The following is a 22,718-nucleotide window of genomic DNA, read 5'->3' on the forward strand; positions in this document are numbered from 1 at the left end:
CAATCACATTGGGGGAAATGGTAGATACAAAAGCATCAGTGATCCAGAGCAACTCAGAAATACTCCTCAGCAAATGTTGGACATTCTTTGGTTAGGCTTCAAGGTCTAGGTATAGTTCTCTGTGGTCCTTGACTCCACCCCCTAGAATCTTGGTCCCATATTCTGAATCTCTGTTTCTTTTCGCGAAAGTAGCAGAAGTTGGCAGTGTACGTGGTTTTCTCAGCCTGACTCCTGCCAGTAGAATTTGGGAAGCCCAACACCTTCTTTTCATTTTTGTACTGTCTCTGTCCCATTCAGTCCAAAGTGGCAGTGTTTTGGTGATGCAATTTTCTCATAAACTTTGTGGGTCAACTATGAATTTCACTGGGGTTCACTCCACTGCACAAAAGCCAATCCAAAATCTCTTCTGGGTAAGACCGTCTCTACTTTGGGCCCCTCTTCATTTTGCTAAGAAAAAACAACAACAACAACAACAAAAAAAAAAACGCTCTTACACTTCCTAGAAGATCTATGGGTTAATTGAGAGGTTCCTTGAAGCATACCCTTGACCTCTCTCAAGATCCTTCATGTGACTGAATAGTATGATCCTTCGATCTTTCTGAGGTTTTAACAAAAGGTTCTTAAGTCACACTCTCAGCTTTTTCTCCATGCCACTTTCTCAGTCAGTGCTTAGAAGCCAGTCCCCCAGGGGGGCCTGGCTTGCTCAGGCAGTTAAGCTTCTGATTTTGGCTTGGGCCATGATCTCACTGTTCATGGGTTCATGCCCCACATTGGGCTCTGTGCTGACAACTTGGAGCCTGCTTCCGTTTCTGTCTCTCTCTCTCTCTCTGCCCCTCCCCCACTTGCAGTCTGCCTCTCTCTCAAAAATAAATAAACATTAAAAAAAAAAAAAGCCGGTCCTCCATTTTAGCATCTTTTCCCATCTGAAGAGGCTAAAAAATTCCAGAATTATCAAGTCCTGGCTTCTTTTGTTTAATAGTTATTCTCTTATTTCTCTCCTCTTGCATTTTACTATAAATATCAAGAAGAAACCCAGTGGCACCTTCAACACTTTTGCTTGAAAATTTTCATGATTGCATGTCTACGTTCATCACTTAGAGGTCTTGCTTTCCACATAATTGCAGAAAACACCTGGCTAAATTTTCTGCTATTACAAAAAAAAAAAAAATGTTCCTGGGGCACCTGGGTGACTCGGTTAAGCGTCCGACTTCAGCTCAGGTCATGGTCTCACAGTTCGTGAGTTCGAGCCCTGGGTGTGGCTCTCTGCTAACAGCTCGGAGCCTGGAGCCTGCTTCTGATTCTGTGCCTCCCTCTCTCTCTCTGTCCCTCGGCCACTTGTGCTCTGTCTCTCTCTCAAATACAAATAAACATTAAAAATATTCAAAAACATGTTCCTCATGTCCTTTTAAGCCTCCTGGGCACTGTCTTTAAAGTCCATTATTTCTTCTCACAAACCGTTCAAGACAATTTGGCTTTCCTTTTGGTGCTCCTCAAAATTTTTCCAGCCTTCGACCACTGCTTGGTTTCAAACCCACTCCCACATTTTCAGGTATTTATTACCAGCACCCCCTATTAGGCACCAAAATCCCACAATTAGTTATCTGTTGCTACAAAACAATATTCCCACAAATTTACCAACTGAAAAACAGTACCTATTTATTATCTCACAGTTTCTGTGAATCATGAATATGGATACAGCTTAACTGGCTGCTCTGCTTTGGTGCCCCTCAGAAGGACGTTAGCCAGCACTGGAGTCTTATCAGGGAAGATTCCGTTTCCAAATTCATGTGGTTGTTGGCAGGATTTAGTTCTTTCTGGATCATCCGACTGAGCATCTTGCTTTCTTACTGGCTGCTGGTAGGAGGCCACCCTCAAATTTCTTGCCCCATGTGCCTCTCCTCAGGGAAGCTCACTTTACCAAACAAGCAAGAGACGAGAAAATAGGATTTTCCAGCAAGATGGCAGCTACAGTCTTATGTAATGTAATCACCCTTTGCCTTATCCTATGGTTAGAAATAAGTCATGGGCTTCTCCCATGCTCCAGGGGAGGAAATTACACAAGGATGTGAATACAAGGAGTCAGGATAACTGGGCGGCATCCTAAGAGTCTTTCATCCACAAAATACTGGTGCCTTCAGTTAGGGACATATCTTCGTGTGTAAATGGCCATTGGGTTTTTATTCCCATTAATATGAACATCAACCATTCTTTTAAATATGTCCTGAACATTTACATGTGCTAGGCAGTATGTTAGGTACAGGGTATAATGATGAACAAAGCCATACACAGGTCTTGTTCTCATGGAAATTATAGTCAGAGAGAGAGAGAAAATAATTCTGTGAATAAATGTGAAATTACAATTTTGACAAATACTATGAAAATTTGTGGTGCTATGAAAATATGTAATATGAGGAAGTGACTGGATCTGGTGGTTGAGCACAGCCTGTGGGAGGATGTTTCATTTGAGATATGAAGAATGAGTAGGAATTAACCAGGGAAAGCCCAAGGAAGAGAAATACAAGGGGCTTATAAGAGCAGAAATCATCGAGTGATTGAGGAATGAAAAATGTGATTAGAGCAAAGAAACCAAGAGTCACCTCCAGATTCTCATCTGTGCTTTGGAGTCTACACCTATGTATTCACCTGCCTATCTTCATCTGGATATTTTGTACTCCTCAAAATCAATGCATATAAAACCATACCACTAATCTTGGCTTGCCAGACTTAGTTCTTTCCCAATATTCCCTATCTCAGTGAATGGCACCACCATCTGTGCAACTGGAAGTGAGAAGCATAGGAATCATTCTTGAAAATTCCATCTTCCTCAATCCCTTGCCAAAATCTTAAGGACTTTATCACCAGTTATAGAAATGCTCACCACAATCCAGATACACCAAATTTTCTCATGTCCCAAGCCTTTACTTTTGCTGGTCTCCATGCTTAGAATTAAGCTCTACCCCCTTCCTTCTCTTCTTGGCAACATCCTACTCATCCTTCAAGACTTAACCTAAACAGAAGAAAAAAATCAACAAAATTAAAGGCAGACTAGAGAATGGGAGAAGATATTTGCAAATGACATATCTGATAAAGGGTTAGTATCCAAAATTTATAAAGAACTTATCAAACTCAACACCAAAAAACAAATAAGCCAGTTAAGAAATGGGCAGTAGGCACGAATAGACACTTTTCCAAAGAAGATGTCCAGATGGCCAACAGACACATGAAAATATTCTCAACATCACTCACCATCAGGGAACTACAAATCAAAACCACAGTGAGATACCACCTCACATCCGTCAGAATGACTAAAATTAACAACATAAGAAACAACAGGTGTTGGCGAGGATGAGGAGAAACGGGAACTCTCTTGCACTGTTGATGGGAATGCAAACTGGTGCAGCCACTCTGAAGAACAGTATGGAGGTTCCTCAATAAAATGCAAATAGAACTACCCTATAATCCAAGAATTGCACTATTAGGTATTTATATATATATATATATATAATGGAATATCACTCAGCCATCAAAAAGCATGAAGTATTCATAATGACATGGATGGAGCTAGAATATATTATACTCAGCAAAATAAGTCAATCAGAGAAAGAAAAAAACCATATGATTTCACTCATATGTATAATTTAAGAAACAAGACAAATGTACATATGGGAAGGGGGTGGGGAGAGAAGAGAGGGAAACAAACCGCAAGAGACTCTTAATGATAGAGAACAAACTACGGGCTGATGGAGGGAGGTGGGTGGGAGATGGGATAGATAGGTGATGGGTAACTAAGGAGGGCACTTATTGTGATAAGCACTGGAAGTTGTATGTAAGTGATGAATCACTGAATTCTGGAAATCATCTCTCCCACCTTAGTGATGCCAAATATTTTGTATATTTCTTATCATCCCTGTTACAGGTTGTGTTCTCTGGGAAGCAGACTTAAGATAGATCAGCATGTTAGGAAGTGCTCTCAGAAACGGTGCCTGTAGAAGGGAGGGAAGGAAGTAGGACTGGGCAGAGGGAAAACTGAGCTATGATACAGTGCTAACAATCCTCAGCCAAGCCCATGGAGTGCTCTGGGGCTGGGATGGTCTTTTAAAATTGTCCCAAGTTAGGGGGGTGCCTGGGTGGCTCAGGCAGTTGAGCCTCTGACTTTTGATTTTGTCTCAGGTAATGATCCGAGGGTCATGGGATCGAACCCCATGTTGTGTTCTGGGCTGAGTGTGGAGTTTGCTTGGGATTCTCTCTCTCTTTCCCTCTGTTCCTTTCCCCTGCTTGTACTCTCTCTCTCTTTCTTTCTCAAATAAAATAAGATAAGGTCGCCTAGGTGGCTCAGTCAGTTAAGTGTCCAACTCTTCATTTGGGCTCAGGTCAAGATCTCATAGTTTGTGAGATCGAGCCCTGTGTCAGGCTCCATGCCATCAGCACAGAGTCTGCTTGGGATTCTCTCTCCCCCTCTCTCTCTGGTCCTCCCCTGAGCACATGCTCTTTCTCTCAAAATAAAAAATTAAAACTTAAAAAAAAAAAAACTTTAAGAAGTAAAATAAAATAAGTCCCAAGTTAGGACAAGGCGGCCAAGATTTTATACTCCCAGGCTATTGGGTGACTCGATGTGGGCTATTCCTGGAAGGAGACATGACTTTGGCTGAGGAGGTTTTCCTCAGTAATCTTCCCAAAAGTCTGACACCTACCTCAGAGATGCCTTCTAGTAATACTCCCAGAGTTGGGGATAAGTTCCTCATTATTGAAGGGGCATCTAGGAAGCACATCACAGCATCCACTATAATCCCCATGTTCAAATCAACTTACTATAGCAATACTATCTTGCATTAAGGCTATTTTTAAATGGGTCCATTTTACTCACTAGGTTCTGAGATTTCTGAGGACAATATGCATTTAAATCAGAGTTGCAATTTAATAACAGTACAGTGAAGAAATGACTAAATGACCCAAGGAGACTAATTAACCAAAAACATGGGAGCCTAATTGATGAAACCAAATGTCAATTTCTTCCTTTACACCAGTATTTTTCAACCATATTTTCATTATCACCTCTCTAAGTGCCTTTTTAGTTATTTTTCCCTAATTACCCCCTGTGAACTAGTAATGCCACAGATATATTGCATATCTTTGCATCTAGTATATTTTATTTGTGTGTTATATGTTTCTTAAAGTATTCTTTGCCCCAAGAACCAGTTATTTGTACCCCCATGGGAGCAACATTGGATCATCAAGAATGCATGATTTATGCCAATAAATGTAACTGCTAAGAGAATCAGAGTACTTAAGCCAACTCTTCAACCCATTCTCTGTTATGTGATAGAGTCTATATGAGATGCCACATGGGTGTGGTGTGCTGAGCATGAAATCAGTGCAAAGGGGGTTAAATGACCTTAGCAGTCACCTGTTGAGCCAAGATGGTCTGATACCCTTTTCCCCACCGCAAGATAATAGTGACACAATAGTTGAGTAGTCAAGGAGGGCCTCCATTATTTTGTTTAGCCTCTGTACAAACTATTGCTTTTGTCATTTACTTTTTGTTGCTTATTTTTAATTATAAAGTATTTCTGGCATATAAAAAGTAGAGATAATATAAGGAGGCGCTTGTACCCACAACCTAGTTTGAGATACCTTTGCTAGGTTTATTGTGGCATGGCATTCCACCAAATGAATTTGCTGTAACTTTTGCTTTTATTATCAGTCTTCTCTTCTTCCCTTGGCCCCTACCTTCATGCCCCAACCAGTTTTTACTTCCATGCAGGTTCTTAGCATATCTTCTGATCTTTTAAAGAGACTGGGAAATATCCTGGCCCTTTCAGCAACATATTTATAAATTATCTTTCAGCTTAGGATATTTCTGCAGATAATTTCATTATTTATTAATTCTTACTAATTTATTCTGAGGATAACCTTTTCCTGACCATAGTTCCAAAGTCTTGGCACACTCAAACTGTAATTTCCTGCTTTACTGTAAAATCACTCTCTTGGTGTATAATCCTGTGGCCCAGGAGTTTACAATGGCAGCAGACTACATTTTGAAGACCCAAGTCAACATTTTCCTTCCATGAGCCCTCAGAGATAAGCTACTTGAGTGGAAGCTTCCTACACAGTTATGGACCGAAGGTTTGTGTTCCCCTGCCCCTCAAATTCATCTGTTCAAGCCCTAACCCCCAGTGTGACTGTATTTGGAGATAGGGCCTTTAAGGAAATAATTAAGGTTAAATTAAGTCATAGGGTAGGGCTTTGATCTGAAAGGACCAGTATCTTTAATACAGGAGTGCTGGTGCATAGGGGTACATGTACCCCTATGTTTATAGCAGCGCTTTCAATAAGAGTCAAATTATGGAAACAGCCTAAATGTCCATCAACTGGTGAATGGATAAAGAAGATGTGGTCTATATATACAATGGCATACTACTTCGCAATGAGAAAGAATGAAATCATGCCATTTGCAGCAACGTGGATGGAACTGGAGGGTATTGTGCTAAGTGAAATAAGTCAGTCAGAGAAAGACAGATATCATATGGTTTCACTCACCTGTGTGGATCTTAAGAAACTTAACAGAAGACCATGTGGGAAGGAAAGGGGGAGAAAAAGATAGTAACAGAGAGGGAGGGAGGCAAACCATAAGAGACTCTTAAATACAGGGAACAAACTGAGGGTTGATGTGGGGATGAGGGAGAGGGGAAAGTGGGTGATGGGCATTGAGGAGGGCACTTGCTGGGATGAGCACTGGGTGTTGTATGTAAACCAATTCAACAATAAATTATATTAAAAAATAATAAATAAAATTTAAAAATTTAAAAAATGGTACTTATATATATATATTATACATATATATTATATATATATATTTTATATATATATTATATATATGTATAATATATATATATATATAGGATTAGTATCCTTATGTGACACCAGAGTTCACTGGCCTTCTATCTACCTTGTGAGAACACAGCAGGAAAACGGCCATCTACAAGCCAGGAAGAGAGTCCTTACCAGAAACTGACCATACTGACACCTTGATCCTGGATTTCCAGCTTCCAGAACCACGAGAAAATAAATCTTTTGTTTTAGCTACCCTGTCTAGGGAATTTTATTATGGCAGCCTGAACATACAGATACACACTCTATTCCCAAGAACTGATCACACAGGATACTGAAAAAGAGGAGCAGCCAAGGGGTCAAAGGCAAGGAGAAGGCTGGCTTCTACTCTGACTCTAGGGTATGACGACACTTTGAAGCTCTCTTTTTTCTTCAGTGAAATGAGAGGCTTTAAGTAGAACTTCTTCAGGTCCCTTAAAACTTCCTAATTAAAAGGGTTAGATTACATTTGTGGGCTATGACTCAGGCAATTACACTGCTAGGATTCTATCTTTAAGAAGTAATTATGGATAGTCACAAAGATTTAGTTCATGCCAGAACTGCATTCAATGGCAAGAAACAAAAACAAAAACCCCTGTAATCTAACTATCCAACAATAAAGTACGTTAAATTACAGTAGAGCCAGACAGTAGAATAAGTGAATATTTATTGTGTAAGCCTATAAAAACTGCTTTTGTTAAGAAACATCAAGGATACAGTATTGAGAAACCTTGTTTTTTTTTTTTCAACGTTTTTAGTTATTTTTGGGACAGAGAGAGACAGAGCATGAACGGGGGAGGGGCAGAGAGAGAGGGAGACACAGAATCGGAAACAGGCTCCAGGCTCTGAGCCATCAGCCCAGAGCCCGACGCGGGGCTCGAACTCCCGGACCGCGAGATCGGGACCTGGCCGAAGTCGGACGCTTAACCGACTGCGCCACCCAGGCGCCCCAAGAAACCTTGTTTTTTAAAGTTGTAGATTGGCAAAAATTTTGTTAGAAATCTCCTCAGTGAGACTGGAACAACATCGCACTGTTGTAAGGATCTGAGCCATGCACTTTCTAAAAATTTCCTTGAACTGTTTTTTTGGGTTTTTTTGAGGTGTAGCAACATAAACTCTAATATTTAAAGTATACAACTTGATAAGTTTTGACCTGTATGTATGTAAACATCATAGAACCATCACAACAATAAAGATAATGAACATATCCATGACTCCCTGGTTTTCTGGTACCCCTTTGTAATCGCTCCCTCCTACTTCTTGCTCCCACCCCTCCCTGCAAGTAACTATTTTATCTGCTTTCTGTCTCTATACTTTGCATTTCCTAGTTTTATATAAATGGAATCATATTCTATGTACTCTTTTTGCCTGGCTTCTTTCACTCAGCATAATTATGTGGAGATTCATCCATGTTGTTGCATGTATTTATAATTCATTCCTTTTTACTCCCAAGTGGTATTCCACTGTATGAGTCACTTTGACACTTAGAAAATGCAGGGGTTTTTTTGGGGGGTGGGGCGGTGCCTGGGTGGCTCAGTCAGTTAAGCGACCGACTAGATTTTGGTTCAGGTCGTGATCTCAGGGCCCCACATCAGGTTCCACGCTGGTGACATTGGGCCTGGTTGGGATTCTCTTTCTCTCTCCCTCTTTCTCCCCCTCCCAGCTCTCTCTCTCTCTCTTTCAAAAATAAACTTAAAAAAAAAAAAAAAGGATAAAGCAGTGTTTTAATTCCAACCCACATTTCAGGCTTCAGAAACATTTCACATTTATCTTAATTTTGCCATTTCCAAGGAATTAGGATTCTGAGTCTACTTGGGTCAGGCCTGATAACTCCTTTATACACAACCAGTTTTTCTTTGAGTCTTTCAAAGCATTGCTTCATTTAAACTTTACCTAAACTTCATTCTGCTACAAGTTAATAAGCCCAACTTTGTGGAACTACAGGTGTGTTTCTGGTTTTAGATAGGCTTTATCCACTGACATGAATGTTCATGACCACATGAAGTGCAAAACAGTAAATAGTGTACAACCTTATTTATGTTTTTAAAATATAGATACTTGAGGGGTACCTGGGCGGCTCAGGTGGTTAAGCAGCCGACTTCAGCTCAGGTCCTGATCTCACTGTTCTTGGGTCCGAGCCCCACATCTTGTGCTGACAGCTCAGAGCCTGGAGCCTGCTTCAGATTCTGTCTCCCTCTCTTTCTCTGCCCCTTCCCCGCTTGTGTTCTCTTTCTTTCTCAAAAATAAATAAATAAATTTTAAAATAAATGTGTAAAACATATATATAATATATACATATATACATAGATAATATATACATATATTACAAAACCTGGAAAAATGACTATAAAGTTATATATGAAAATGATGTTATCTGTATTACTAAACAAAGTAAAATTTTAAATTTATTTTAAAGTTTTTTTTAAAGGTATTTTTAGGGACAGTCACAGAAAAAAGAAAGGTGAAATGATTTTACATAATCAATACTTGCTAGGCTGCCCAAGGAACAGGGAAATCCTGCTACTCTTATTGTATAATCTGCCCAATTCCTAAATCCACAGGTGTTAACCTAGAATGGGCAGTGGAACCTCTTAGGAAAGTCATCACATTTCCCGTCTCTGGAAACAAAATGTTAAGAATGGGATTATAAATCTAACTTCATAAACATAAATGGAATTTGGAACCTTGTAGAGATAAAGCAGATCCCAATGATATCTTCAAAGTTTTAGGCCTTATAATTTACACTGTCTTTAATTATAAGTCTATAAAAGCTTAGCAAGAGTGGTTTATTTTTATTATTATTTACAAAATTCCCTTCCACCCATTAATCACAACATGCATTTACAATACTGTTGCAAAGTAGATCAAAATACTCCTTAATACAGTTTTGGCATTAGGTGCTTATTAATCTTATCCCATTTATATTCTTTGAGAAAGTCTGCACAGTTGACCCTTGAAAAACACGAAGTTGAACTGCCTGGGTCCACTTATACATGCATTTCTTTCAACAAATAAAACAGCACAGTACTGTAAACGTATTTTCCTTACGATTTTCTTAACATTTTTTTTTCTCTAGCTTACTTTAAGACTTACTTAAGACGATAGTATGTAATACATATAACATACAAAATATGTGTTAGGTGACTGTTCCTGTTCCTGGTAAGGCTTCCAGTCAACAGGAGGCTATTACAAGTTTTGGGGGAGGCAAAAGTTATACTCCACTGCCCAGGAGTCAGTGCCCTTAACCCCTGAGTTGTTCAAGGGTCAACTGTAATTAGTCCAGTCAAGACACCTGCTTACATGTTTGCTATCATTTAATGATTAAAGTTTCCATATAGCAAAAAGGAAAAAACTGAAGGCATCCAGCAAACATTATCTTTGTAATTAAAATCTGAAAAGGCAATTCATTTCTTCCTAACTCTACCCAGAGATGGTCAACACAGATTATAAACACAGAATTTTTTCAAACTCCTTTTGTGGTCTTGTATAAAAGCTTAAAATAAAACACAAGGGGGGAGCTACCTCTACGTGTAAACACAGTTCAATGTGCTTCTCTTGTTATTTCTTATTAAAGCTACAAATTACTAGGAAAATAGTGCCGCCCACGGGCTTTCCAAGTTTTGATTTCTGGGGAACACCCAGATCAACAGTGAATGAGCCAGGCTAGCGAATGATAGGCACGCAGTATGTTAGTTGGCCCTGAAGAGAAATAGCCAGTTTGTGAATGAAACCTAGGCCTTGCAAGAGTGCGGGCTTCATACTCAGTTAAGCCTACTCTGGAAGCATCTAGCTGTGTGACCCAGGGAGAAAATGCTTGTTCCACCTCAACACCACTCCCAGGAAAAGAATGTAGAAAACCTACACCCTCCTTGAGCGACTTTGACCTAGACCCCCTTACCCGCTTCCACACTCTTCACCCACTCCTCCCTACCCCACCCCATCCCCGACTTCCTCGAGAGCCCCTCCCCCGGACCCATTCAAAGCGCCACGTCTCCTAGTTCCGGGGCACCAGCCACCCGGCGGAGGCTTCCTGCAGTTAACCCCTCCCAGACTCCCGTCCAAGGTCAGCGATCCCCAGGCTCGGAGCCTCCACTAGGCCAGGACTGGTCACCACCAACCGCGAGAGCCGCGCCCTGGACCCAACGGCTCCCGCCCCGCCCTGCCCACGTGACACCCACGTCCCGCCCAGGTTGCCCACGTGACCCGCGGCCATCTCCCCCGCCCCCCCGCCGCGCGCGCGGCGTGGATCGCGGCCGGAGCCGCCATTGTTCCGCCAAGGGACGACAGCAGGGCCTGGCCCTGGCGCCGAGACGCCGCTTAGCGGCCGCCACTGGAGACACTCCCTCCCGCCGCCCCCCTCCTCCTGGCGGCGGCGGAGTGAGGCTGACTAGGGGGAACTGGGAGCCCCCTCTCCTGGCGGCGGCAGCTGCCGATCCCCGGCTCCGGCGCGAGGGGCGGCCGCGATGCGCTCGGCTTGAGGCAGTCCGGCCCGTCCCTTCCTCGCCTCCCTTGACTCTTCTACGGCGTCTGTGCGCCCCAGCGTCACCCTGAGAGTCTCTTTGACGGAGGGAAGATGGCTGCACAGAGCTGGCAGGACGACCTGGCCCAGCAGGCCGAGGAGGGCTCGGCTCGGCTGCGGGAAATGCTGTCGGTTGGCCTAGGCCTTCTGCGCACCGAGCTGGGCCTCGACCTGGGGCTGGAGCCGAAGCGGTACCCGGGCTGGGTGATCCTGGTGGGCACCGGCGCGCTGGGACTGCTGCTGCTCCTCCTGCTCTGCTACGGCTGGGCCGCGGCTTGTGCCGGCGCCCGAAAAAAGCGGAGGAGCCCGCCCCGCAAGCGGGAGGAGGCGGCGGCCCTGCCGGCCCCGGCCACCGACGATGTAGCCCTGTTGAAGAATCTCAGGAGCGAGGAGCAGAAGAAGAAGAACCGGAAGAAATTGCCCGAGAAGCCCAAAGTGAGTAGGGGTGGAGCGGCGGTAGAATAGGGGCCAGGGCCCGGCGTGGAAACCCTCGAGCGAGCGGAAGGCCGAGTCCCAGTCCCCCCAGCGGGGAATGGAAGGGGAAAAGTGAGGTTAGTCAAGAGCTGGGACTGAGCTCTCCCCAGGTGGAGGAGGTGATCGGTGGACACGTTACTTGGGGAATCGTGGAAACTCGGGAAGTGTAGGACGAGTGGGGAAGACTAGTTTCGAGGAAGGAAGTTAGACGGCGGCGTGGGGTACGTTTAAATAAAAGCGCCGGAGGTCAGGCCATTTTCGGGAACCTTGACCGCCGGAATAACATGCCAACCCTTCTTGAGGCCTACCGGGTAGGCTGTGTGTGGAGAGTGATGGGACCTTACGGTGGTGCTGGGAAGTTGTGGAAAGACTGCGCCTGGAAGGCAGATGTCTACTTCAAGTTACATTGAGACGGTAGCCGGGGGAGGAAATACGATGACCTAAAAAATCTGGGGTTTACGGAGGATTAAAGGTACCTAGGTCTACACGCGCTTCCATTTTAGTTAAACTGTTTAAGGGAAATGGTTGCCCACTCTTACTCTTGTGAATGCAGCCAATGGAGGCCTGAACAGCAGCAAGGCAAGAGGGAGTCGCTGCCTAATATACTTCGGGGTACATGGCCCCATGAGGGAGAGCTAAGTCAAGGTAATTGGTGTGCGAGGTTTTGAAATAGTAAAAGGGAATGACAGAGCAGAATGGTGCTGTCTGAAAGAGATTTAGGCACCGTTTTACCGGGCCACGTGTGGAAATGCAGAGAGCATCACATCCATTTTATCATGCTTTCCCGTTTTATTTGTACATTCTTTATTACCCGTAGATCTCCCACTATATCTTTTAGAGTTTTGTTTTTTACAATACAAGTGGAGGGTGTGTAGAATTAGAAACAGCTAGGCTATTTTTATATACACTGAATTAAGCTCCTTACCTTTCAGTGCAACAAAGTAAATGTAACCCAGTCGTAGCATGTGAAATGCACTCTGGTGTGTGTTGCCGGGTGGGAGGTATACACATAGGAATGAGAATCAGTCATGGAGACTAATGTAGGAGACAGATTCATCAATTATGCTAATAGAGCACAGACAGGTGAGGCTTGGAGGGTGGGAGACTAATTCCATTGAAGGGATTTAGGAAAGTTACTGGAGGAAGTGGGATTTGAGTTCAAACTAAAGCAATGAGAGTATTGTTGGAATAAGTCAGTATTAGAGAAGTGACAGGTCACAGTTGGTGCATTATTAGGCCTAGATAAGTGTTCACATTTAGTCTGCTGATTAAGATAACATACAAAACTTAGAAAAGGATATGACTTTGTCAGTATGAATTCTACCTTAAGTTGGAAGAGGAAATAGAACTGATTTCGAATATATATAATTACATTTTTTGAGCAGAGGTTACTGGAAAGTAATGTTATGGTGGATATAGAGAACCTGGCTCCAAAATAAGTGAAGAAGGTGATCTTGAAAAAACCACGCACATTAATAACCCTAAACCCTGTGTGGATGAAGCAGATTGTGAACATTTCAAAGCCCTGTCTGGGACATCTAGAATTTCAGGTAGACTTGAGTCGAGAGACAGGTGCTCTAGGAGTCCATCCGAAGTGCATCATAACACTCAGACGACCTATCTGAAGAAGGAACAGGTTCCTGTGAAAAATACTCATCAGACTTAGGACTTACTCCTCTTTTTCATCTTAGTTGACGAATGGGGCAGTAAATGAGTAAATACATCTTAGTATTAAGCTTTGGGGAGTGAAGAACGGGATGACTAATCAAATTGTTCAGTGTTGATTGGGTGAGAAAATATCTTTGCCTACCTCATGGTATACAGGTGTTGGAGAAGTTTATCAACATTAACAAAATTGTGGCATTCTAGCTTTTTGACTGCAACTGACAATAAAAAACACATTTTCCATTACAGTACCTCCCAACTTCCACCCCCTTATCGAGAACACACACATATCAAACCATACGGTTTGTTTTTCTTTAATGATAGTTGTGACCCATCAAATTGGTTTCACATTTCACTGTGAGGCATGACCCACAGAAAAACACTGCTTTATGAGACTGAGAAGTAGAAGCACCCATTTATGTAGTACTCCTGTGCTTTGCACTGTGCTAAGTATTTACTTGGAGAAAGGTAGCATACAGCTTGCAATTTGAAGGCAGTGAAAAGGAATACAATATTCATATGTCTCATTGTGAAGGGGATACAAAAGTAGAAGCTCAGTTGCTCCCCAGAGAGATTTTTATTCCAGTTGTGGAAAAGGATATGCTAAAAAAAATTAACAGTGCAAACCCATTGTGGGCCCAGGAGGCCGTGAAAGACCTTATCACGGAATCTGGCTTTGAAAGTGGGTAGGAGCAAGATAGTGGAAAAGGCTGAAGAAACAGGAAAGGCCCAGGAGAGGAAGACTTAACTCTGTCAGCCTGGCAGGAACTAAACTTGCATAAGGCATTTAACCTTGCTCTGTTTAGCTTATCTTGTTTATAAATTGAAGATTTTAGTTGAGTTAAAATATTGGAGGATTCCTCTAAATGTTATCTCTGACTATTTGCAGTGGAGTTGCTTTGAATGCTTATTAAAATTTATAGATTCCTGAACACCAGCACAGATCTTATAAATTCAGAATCAAAAATCTCTGGAACTGAGTCCAGGAAATCTGCATTTTTAACAAGCTCCCTTGGTAAATCCTTGCTATTAGTTTAAAAAATCACTCACTAGCATAGAGCCATAAGATCCATAGTAAAGGAGAGATTTCTAAGGGGTGTCATGTTTAATCTTACAATCTATCTCTTCATTACTATATCATTCTGATACACATTTTAGTATATACTTACTCTGATCCAACTAACTAGTTTTGTGAAGGGATATTACATATTAAATGTTTTGTTTTCATCTTTTTATCCCATTATTTTTAGTTGTCTCTAAAATCATTGCAAATTTTGCAACTCAGATTTTTAAAATTTGTTTCTAGTAGTTTATTTCTATCTATAGAGTAGGTGGTATTTAGCTTTTTTAAACCAACGCATAAGCACTTTTTAAAATCTTTATATCATTTTGATTTTTATCCCCTAATATCTTGGCAAAGGTCTTTCAGGGTATGAATTGCAGTTTGTTTTCCTACTAAAAGTGAAGGGGGTGGCACTTTTCACTGGGCTTATTTCTTGGCATTTTTGGAAATCATTATGTATTTTCCCATGACAGCTAGTACAATGTAAGTATTAAATAGGAACTCAGTAAATATTTTTCAACTTGACTTAATCTGAGCCATAATTTAGATGGATGTGAGATATCATATAACTAACTGGTGTTTAACAGTTGTTGCCTTGAATTTCAACTAGAAGCCTACCTATAGCCAGGGTCAACTTCAGTGAAAATTTGTATTAGTGAAAAGGTTATTTTTATATTAGTGTAGGACTTCTCATAAAGATTTGCCATAATGCAATTGTTGATATCTATAAGCTCACTGAATAAGTAGTGTTTTTGTCTTGTTTGCTCTTGTATAACCTTGCATAGTGCTTAGTACTCAGTAAAAAATTACTGAATGCATAAAGTAGTAAGATGCCCTACCAAAGTATTTATACCACTCATTCCCATTCTTCATGCCTGGTAAACAGCCATGTGAGCCACCTTTTTATTTTTACAGTGGAAGATGGCTGTGTTTGCCTCTTCTGGCTAAAATTTTATAAGGTCCGTCATTCTATAGCCAATAAATCATTCTAATAGTATGCAGCATCTTTTGTAGTCATTATTTCTGTTCCAGTTTCATTGCCACTGCCCTCCTTTTGGACTTTATTACCTTTTGCTTAGACTGTACTAATACCATCCTAACTGGTTTTCCTGCTTCCAGTCTCTTTGTTGCCAATCCTTTCTACCCACTCATGCCAGTTAAATCTTTTAAAGCCCAGCTCTGACCATGACTTTCATGTTTGCGTCTTGTCAGTAGTTTTCTCATCACATGTTGAATAAAACCCAGTCGACAACATGGCACTCAATCCTCTTTATAATGTAACCCCCATCTTAGATTTATCTCTTAACTATTATCTCAAACACATTACTATTGGCTAGACTTTAGTGTCTCTTATTCAAACTATTTTGTTCTATTAAAAGCCCTTTATTTCTTTCTCTCTATGATTTCTACTTATCCTTGAAGGCCCAGCTATGGTGCTGTCTCTACTCTGAAGCCTTCCCTAGTTCTGCAGCTAGGGTTAGTCTCTCTCTTTTATATTTTTATTTTATATTTTTTATGATATTGAAACAAAACTGAACATTGCCTGGGAAGGTACCTGAAGGGCAATTCAGATTTTTTCCCCAGCCCTGTGCATGTCTGTGAGTGATGAGGAGAGCACCTCAGGTATTAATTTCGGGATTAGAAATTAATTTTAGTGAGCAGGTGAACTTGCCAATATGGAATCCCTGAATAATGGGATCAACTTCATATTAGTCTGTAACTGTAACTGGACCATTCCTCTCATCTCCAGAACCTCATGTCTAGGTATATACTTGATTTCTTCTATTGGAAATCTGACATTTTTCTCAAATTTTAACATCTCCAAAACAATTCATGATTCCCTTTTCTCTCCTGGTCTTCCCCATTTCTGTAAATGGTAAATGACTGCCACCCATTCAGTTATTCAGTCCAAAAATCTAAGAGTCGTTCTTGATTCTTCCCTTTTTCTCATTCCCTTATATCTTCCGTACCTCATATCTAATCCGTCAGCAGGTACCATTAATTTTATCTCCAAGATGTGTATTCAGTCTGACTACTCTCATTCTAATGTCTGTCTGGCCCCTTAGCTCACTTACAGAGTAGTAACCTCTGCACATTGCCCCCCAGTCCTAAAGCCAACACTTGTCTAAAACCAACACTTCAGTAGCTTTTGCATTTAAAATCTGTTTAGATTTTCCTGTGTGGCCCAGTACCTGCTTTTCTTTCTAGGCTGATTTTGAGTTCATTTCCTCTCTTTATTACCTCCAACTATAGTGATCTCTTTTCAGTTCTTCACTCTTTTACAACCCAGTTCCTTTGCATGAACTATTATTAGCACTTCTGGGATAAACTTTTGCCTACTGTTCAAATCAGCCTGTGGGTCTCACCTTAAAACTCACCTTCCTAGGGATGCCTGGGTGGCTCAATCAATTAAGCATCCCACTTTGGCTCAGGTCATGATCTTAGTGTTCATGAATTTGAGCCCCACACCAGGCTATGTGCTGACAGTCAGAGCCTGGAGCCTGCTTTGGATTCTTTGTCTCCCTCGCTCTCTGCCCCTTCCCCACTCGTACTCTGTCTGTCTGTCTCTCTCTGTCAAAAATAAATAAACATTAAAAAAAAAAAAAAACCTCACCTTCCTAGAAAACTATTTACTGATCACCCTAGTTGAAATAGGCATCCCCTTCTGTCTTCTGCGTCAACTCTTTGTATGTATTTATTATAATTATCACAGTTTGTAAATTACTTACCCATTTACTTTTCAGAGGCCTTTTCCCTCCACTAGGTTGTAAGTCTTTTTTTTTTTTTTATGTTTATTTTTGAGAGAGCAAGAGAGTGTGAGCACATGTGCACTAGCGAGCAGGGGAGGGGCAGAGAGAGAGGGAGACACGGAATCCGAAGCAGGCTCCAGGCTCTGAGCTCTCAGCACAAAGCCCAACATGGGGCTGGAACTCATGAATCATCAGATCATGACCTGAGCAGAAGTCAGACACTTGACCAACTGAGCCATCCAGGCGCCCCTAGGTTGTATATCTTGATATATATTTACAATGGCAAACAGTGCCTGGCATGTAAAGTGCCTTTGATGATTATTTGTCGAACTCAGTTCTGAACAAAGTATAATGATACCTCATAGTTTAATTGGATAATTTATTTGGCTAAGTAAATTTAGCTGTTAAGATATTCCAATAGAAGTATGTCTTTTAGGGGTGCCTGGGTGGCTCAGTTGGTTAAGTGTCCGACTTCGGCTCAGGTCATGATCTCACGTCTGTGAGTTCGAGCCCCGCGTCGGGCTCTGTGCTGACAGTGCAGAGCCTGGAGCCTGTTTCAGATTCTGTGTCTCCCTCTTCTCTGACCCTCCCCCATTCATGCTCTGTCTCTCTCTGTCTCAAAAATAAATAAACGTTAAAAAAATTAAAAAAAAAAAAGAAGTATGTCTTTTATTCTAGGTAGTAATTTTGCTGTATTATCCCAGGTATTAGTAAAGGTAAATTATATCACTTGCTACCTACAAACAGGATTTTCTTTTTACCTTTAAATCACTATTCCCCATGTTATAAGTATAAAAAGAAAAATCATTTGATTAAAAACTCCTGAGTTCTAGATAAACATTGCTGATTTTACAGAAATGGAATCTTGAGATTTATAGATTATAATAACTTATTTGAGGTCATAGAGCAAAGGAGTTTCAAAGGCTAAATGGTATGATAATTTGTAGTCTACAAATTCTGCTGTTATGTCCGTGTACCTCTCTGGTTTTCATAGCATGTTCAAGAATATTACATTGCATTCAGAGAACAATTCCAATTTTCCCAGTAAGTTACAGCTGTCTTTCTTCTTCTTTTTTTTTTTTAATTTGCTTTAAGGTTTATTTATTTTTGAGAGAGAGGAAGAGAACACGAGCAGGAGAGGGACAGAGAGAGAGGGAGACACAATCCAACGCAGGCTCCAGGTTCTGAGCTGTCAACACAGGGCCCCACGTGGGGCTCGAACTCACAAACCAGGAGATCGTGAACTAGCTGATGGGCACTTAACCAACTGAGCCACCCAGGCGCCCCTCTCTTTATTTCTTTCAAAATTTACTTTTAGAATCAAAAGTTTGGGGGCACCCAAGTGGCTCATTCGGTTGAGCGTCCATCTCTTGATTTCGGCTCAGGTCATGATCTCACGGTTCCTTAGCTCAAGCCCCCATTGGGCTCTGCGCTGAGCATGGAGCCTGCTTGGAATTCCCCCCCCCCCCGCTCACTTGCTCACCGTCTCCCTCTCTCTCTCAAAAATAAGTAAATAATCATTAAAAAAATAGAATCAAAAGTTTGTGCTGAAAATTGTAGTGACTCTTACCAAAGCTCCAGAAATTTGGCTCTGTTTGGTTAAATGACAGGACTTTTTCATCTTGTCGTTGTATTCTGCCAAAGTCCTAACAGAGAAGACCTTTAATAATTATGCTTATCTTAGATATTAAGAGCAGCAATAAACCCTCTTAACACTTGAGGTTTCTTTTGCACTTTGACATTATTGGTTAATGTACTACTTCTCAAGGTTATGAAAGCTTTGAGAGTATTTTTTTAATTTTATTTTTTAATTTTTTTTAATGTTTATTTCTGAGAGTGAGCACGTGAGTGGGGGAGGGGCACAGAGCATTCAAACTGGGCTCCATGCTGACAGCATGAGGATTCCTGGTGCAGTTAACAAGTTGATAGTTCGGAATCCCTGAAGAGAGTTGAGTCTTTGGCTAGCTGCTTAGAAGGCACAGGATCTTTACACTAAAGGAAATAGCTCAGGATATATATAGCATGATTTTGCAAATTTGAATCATAGGCCATATTTGTAAGATTGTACTCTCAGTTATTAAGAGTTTAAAATTGGGGTTGGATTTAAAAATAAGTTAGTAAATTACTATAATTAAAGCTGTAGTATATTTATATTTGACATATTCACATTTGGCAGAAAAAAAGACACTTTCAAATAAATGGCAAGAAATTGTTCTATCTTGAATTTATATCAGAACTCTTCAAACTAAAAATACACTGACCAAGGCAAGGTCTTGTTCACTAAATGAGATGATGCATGTAAAGCATCTAGCAAGGTGCTTGGCCCACGGCAGATACTTGGGAATTACGTGTCAGGCCGTCTTCACTCTGTCAGCTAAAGATGATGCACCTTGAATTTCCATAACATTTTGCCCTTGATCTTTTTTTATGATGGGTGTAATATGTCTACTTATGCCTCCTGTATGTTCAGATTAACTTTAAGCTAAGAAAATTGAAACTCTAGTGAAATAGTAACTTCTCTGGGATTACACACATTGGGGAATTCAACCCTGGTTTCAGCTTGCCTTTAAAACCCATACTCTTTTCCTTTACGAGTAGGGTTGGAGGGGTTATGTTCACTTACTGGATAGTAAGTGAATGAACATAAGTGAGTATGATGTAATTTTCTTTTCTTAGAAAACGGTGAAACTATAAGCAGTTTTTTAAAAAAGAAAGATACTACATTGCTGTCTTTGACAGCAAGCCTGGACTATTTCTAGCCTCTGAGAGGCTGTGTTTACTTACCATTTGTATTCTGTTAACTCCCCAAAAGAATTTGTGTCTGGAGCACTGGGCCTGATGGATGCATGTAGTGTCTGTTGACCCTCTTGACCACCAGGACTTAACGCTGGTTGTAGGCTTGCTAGTTGTGACCTGAAAGCTGGACAAGGAGATGAGGATTTGAACCATTATAGCCATGTTCTCTCATTTATTGTCGTTTTAACAAGAAACTTGTATGAGTACATATTTTCTTTATATTTACAAATGATGAAATAAAGCGTTAAGTCAAGGAAAATGCTTATAATCACAGTGATTAAATATATAGAAGTCGAGTCTTAATCCCAGGTTTGTTCAGTTCCAGTGTCCATGGTCTCTTCATCTTCCATTTTTTTGGTAGTTGGTAGGCTGCCCTTCTAGTTTCTTAAGGTGTTTCCAAGTAACTTGAAGTCATGGTTTTTATATTTTCTATCTAGAAATAAAATTCACATAACTAAGTGAAAATGGGATTCTAAATGGTTTCGTTTTAGAAGTCAAATATTAAACTTTACATATGGTTATCTTAGATGTAGATTCCTTTGGAGTAGATGTCCATTATTAAGCATATCTGCTTATTCTGAACCTCAAAACTCCTCAAGGGCAAATTCCTTTCATTTGTCCTTGTTCCTGAGGTCCCTAGCCCAGTGCCTGAAGTACTTAATAAACATTTATGAAATTAATAATTTAAGGGTTGACTAACATGAAAATTATATTTCCTTTAAATCAGGCATTTTTTAAAGTTTGTTTGTTCATTTTGAGAGAGAGAGGTGAGTCAGAGAGGGAGAGAGTCCTAAACAGGCTCCACACTGGCAGTGTGGAGCTCAATGTGGGTCTCGAACCCAGGGACAGTGTGATCACGCCCTGAACTGAAACCAAGAGTCAGAAGCTCAACTGACTGAGCCACCCAGATGCTCCAAAATCAGGTATTATTCAATAAGAGACCCTGCTCCCCTGCTGTGTGTCTCCTTTTTGCATTTTATTTTCTTGATTGTCAGCTAGGTATCTTCATTTTGGTTTATTACCACCCCTCCCAACACACACACACACATGCGCGCGCACACACACACACTCACAATGTTCATTCATGAATATGTTTTTCAAAGGATGTGGCGTAGGAGTTGGGGAATGTATAACAATAAAGCAGACATAGCATTGCCTATAAGGAGTTTATCCATCTAAGAAATGATTATGTCATTTTTCTGTTTCTGGTTGATTTTCACCAAATTCGGAGGATGTTCTTGTCTAATTTAAAATATAGCTTATATTCTATATGTGAAATTAACTTTGGTTGGCCCTGGAAGGAAACACCTCAAAGTTTTCCAGAAAATTTTATACTAGGTTACGATGAGAGGCCCGCATAATTGCTAATCTATGGAAACGTGTATATTAAGGCTTCATGATGAGAAAAGATAATACCTTTTGTATAAGATACAAAAGATAAAACCCTGTTGGCAGTCAGGTTGGATTTGAAGTGTTGGTTTGCAGTTAGTTGCTTTTTCTTTTTCTCTTCCTCTTTTTCTCTTTTTCCTTTTTTTTTAGAGAGTGGAAGCACAAGTTGGGGGGAGGTGGAGCGGGGAGAGAGAGAAGGAGAGAGACAGTCCCAAGCAGGCTCCATGCTCAGCGTGGAGCCCAACTTGGGGCTCAGTCTCACAACCCTGGGATCATGACCTGAGCTGAAATCGAGTCAGAGGCTCAAGTGACTGAGCCACTCAGGCGCCCCTTTATTTAATTAATTAACTTACTTACATTTAGTTCCTTTCATGTGAGCAGATCTACATAATATGCCTCCATTTCTGGATTTGCTGATTTAAATGTGGTTAATGATTTTCCAGGACAAGACCTTCTTGACCAGCTAGTGGCAGGACAGATGAGTGTTGCTGGTGGGTAGGAAAGGCACAGCTGCCATTGTGTATCCTTTATTCATAGGGCCCAAGAGTTCTGTTGGGATAGGAGGCATATTGTTTCATGTTATCTGGCATTTTGAGGAAGGGTTGTTGCTGACTCCCAAATGTTAGTGGAACATTGAGAAATCTGCATAGACTGAAGGAACAGCTACAGTTACAGTAATTGCATAAATTCATCTTGCGAAGAAGGAAGTAAAAATGGCACAGGTTGGAGTGTGGGACCACCTGTGGCTTGCCGGTCATTTCAGAGTCTGTGAAATGGAAACTGAGTGTTCCTGCTGTAGCTCACGGGATTGAGGACTTCAGAGTTTATATTTGTTCAAAGGGAGATTGTTTCATCTTTCATTTGGGAGGCTGTATCACCAGTGTTTGTGTTTGGCCTCAAAGGAATTGCATTGAATTTTTTGTAGTTTTTGACGAATTAATTCCTCACCTTTTAGCAGTTAATAAATTAAGATGACTCCATGTAGTCATTTACATGAATAAAATGGAAGTGCTATAGTAGCGACTGTGATGGAAAGTTTCCTGAAGGGACTAGTTAAGTGAAGTTTCAGAAATGTAAGCCTGTGAGCTTCCAGTTAGAGACTGGAAACTGAAATTGAAGCTGCAAGATCGTTCAGGGGGCATAAGGCTTGTATAGAGAGGGTGAAGCTGAAGCAGACCACAGGAAATCAGAAAAG

The 22,718-nt window shown here is 41.1% G+C and overlaps 1 protein-coding gene and 1 long non-coding RNA gene across 6 annotated transcripts in view; one reads left to right on the top strand and one right to left on the bottom strand.

Annotated features, from left to right (window-relative positions):
* Positions 1–1,639: 1,639 nt before the first annotated feature.
* LOC121042744 (uncharacterized) lies at positions 1,640–8,986 on the bottom strand. The gene is made up of 3 exons (XR_005796422.1): positions 8,937–8,986; positions 2,879–3,007; positions 1,640–1,912 (listed from the first exon to the last, which is right to left on the bottom strand). It is a non-coding gene; the product is annotated as an uncharacterized LOC121042744 (long non-coding RNA).
* A 2,134-nt stretch (positions 8,987–11,120) lies between these two features.
* Positions 11,121–22,718, top strand: part of MTDH (metadherin) — a 57,801-nt gene continuing 46,203 nt past the window's right edge. For 3 of the 5 annotated variants that reach the window (XM_040494067.1, XM_040494069.1, XM_040494071.1), the window contains exon 1: positions 11,121–11,821. In XM_040494067.1, the coding sequence (XP_040350001.1) occupies positions 11,441–11,821 (381 nt within the window). In that variant the 5' untranslated portion in view covers positions 11,121–11,440. The remainder of the gene's footprint in view (positions 11,822–22,718) is intronic. The other 2 variants (XM_040494068.1, XM_040494070.1) reach the window with 1 other exon arrangement.

The sequence above is a fragment of the Herpailurus yagouaroundi genome, unplaced genomic scaffold (genome assembly GCF_014898765.1).
Source record: "Herpailurus yagouaroundi ecotype Mexico unplaced genomic scaffold, PumYag 186, whole genome shotgun sequence".
Classification (NCBI taxonomy): Eukaryota; Metazoa; Chordata; class Mammalia; order Carnivora; family Felidae; genus Herpailurus; species Herpailurus yagouaroundi.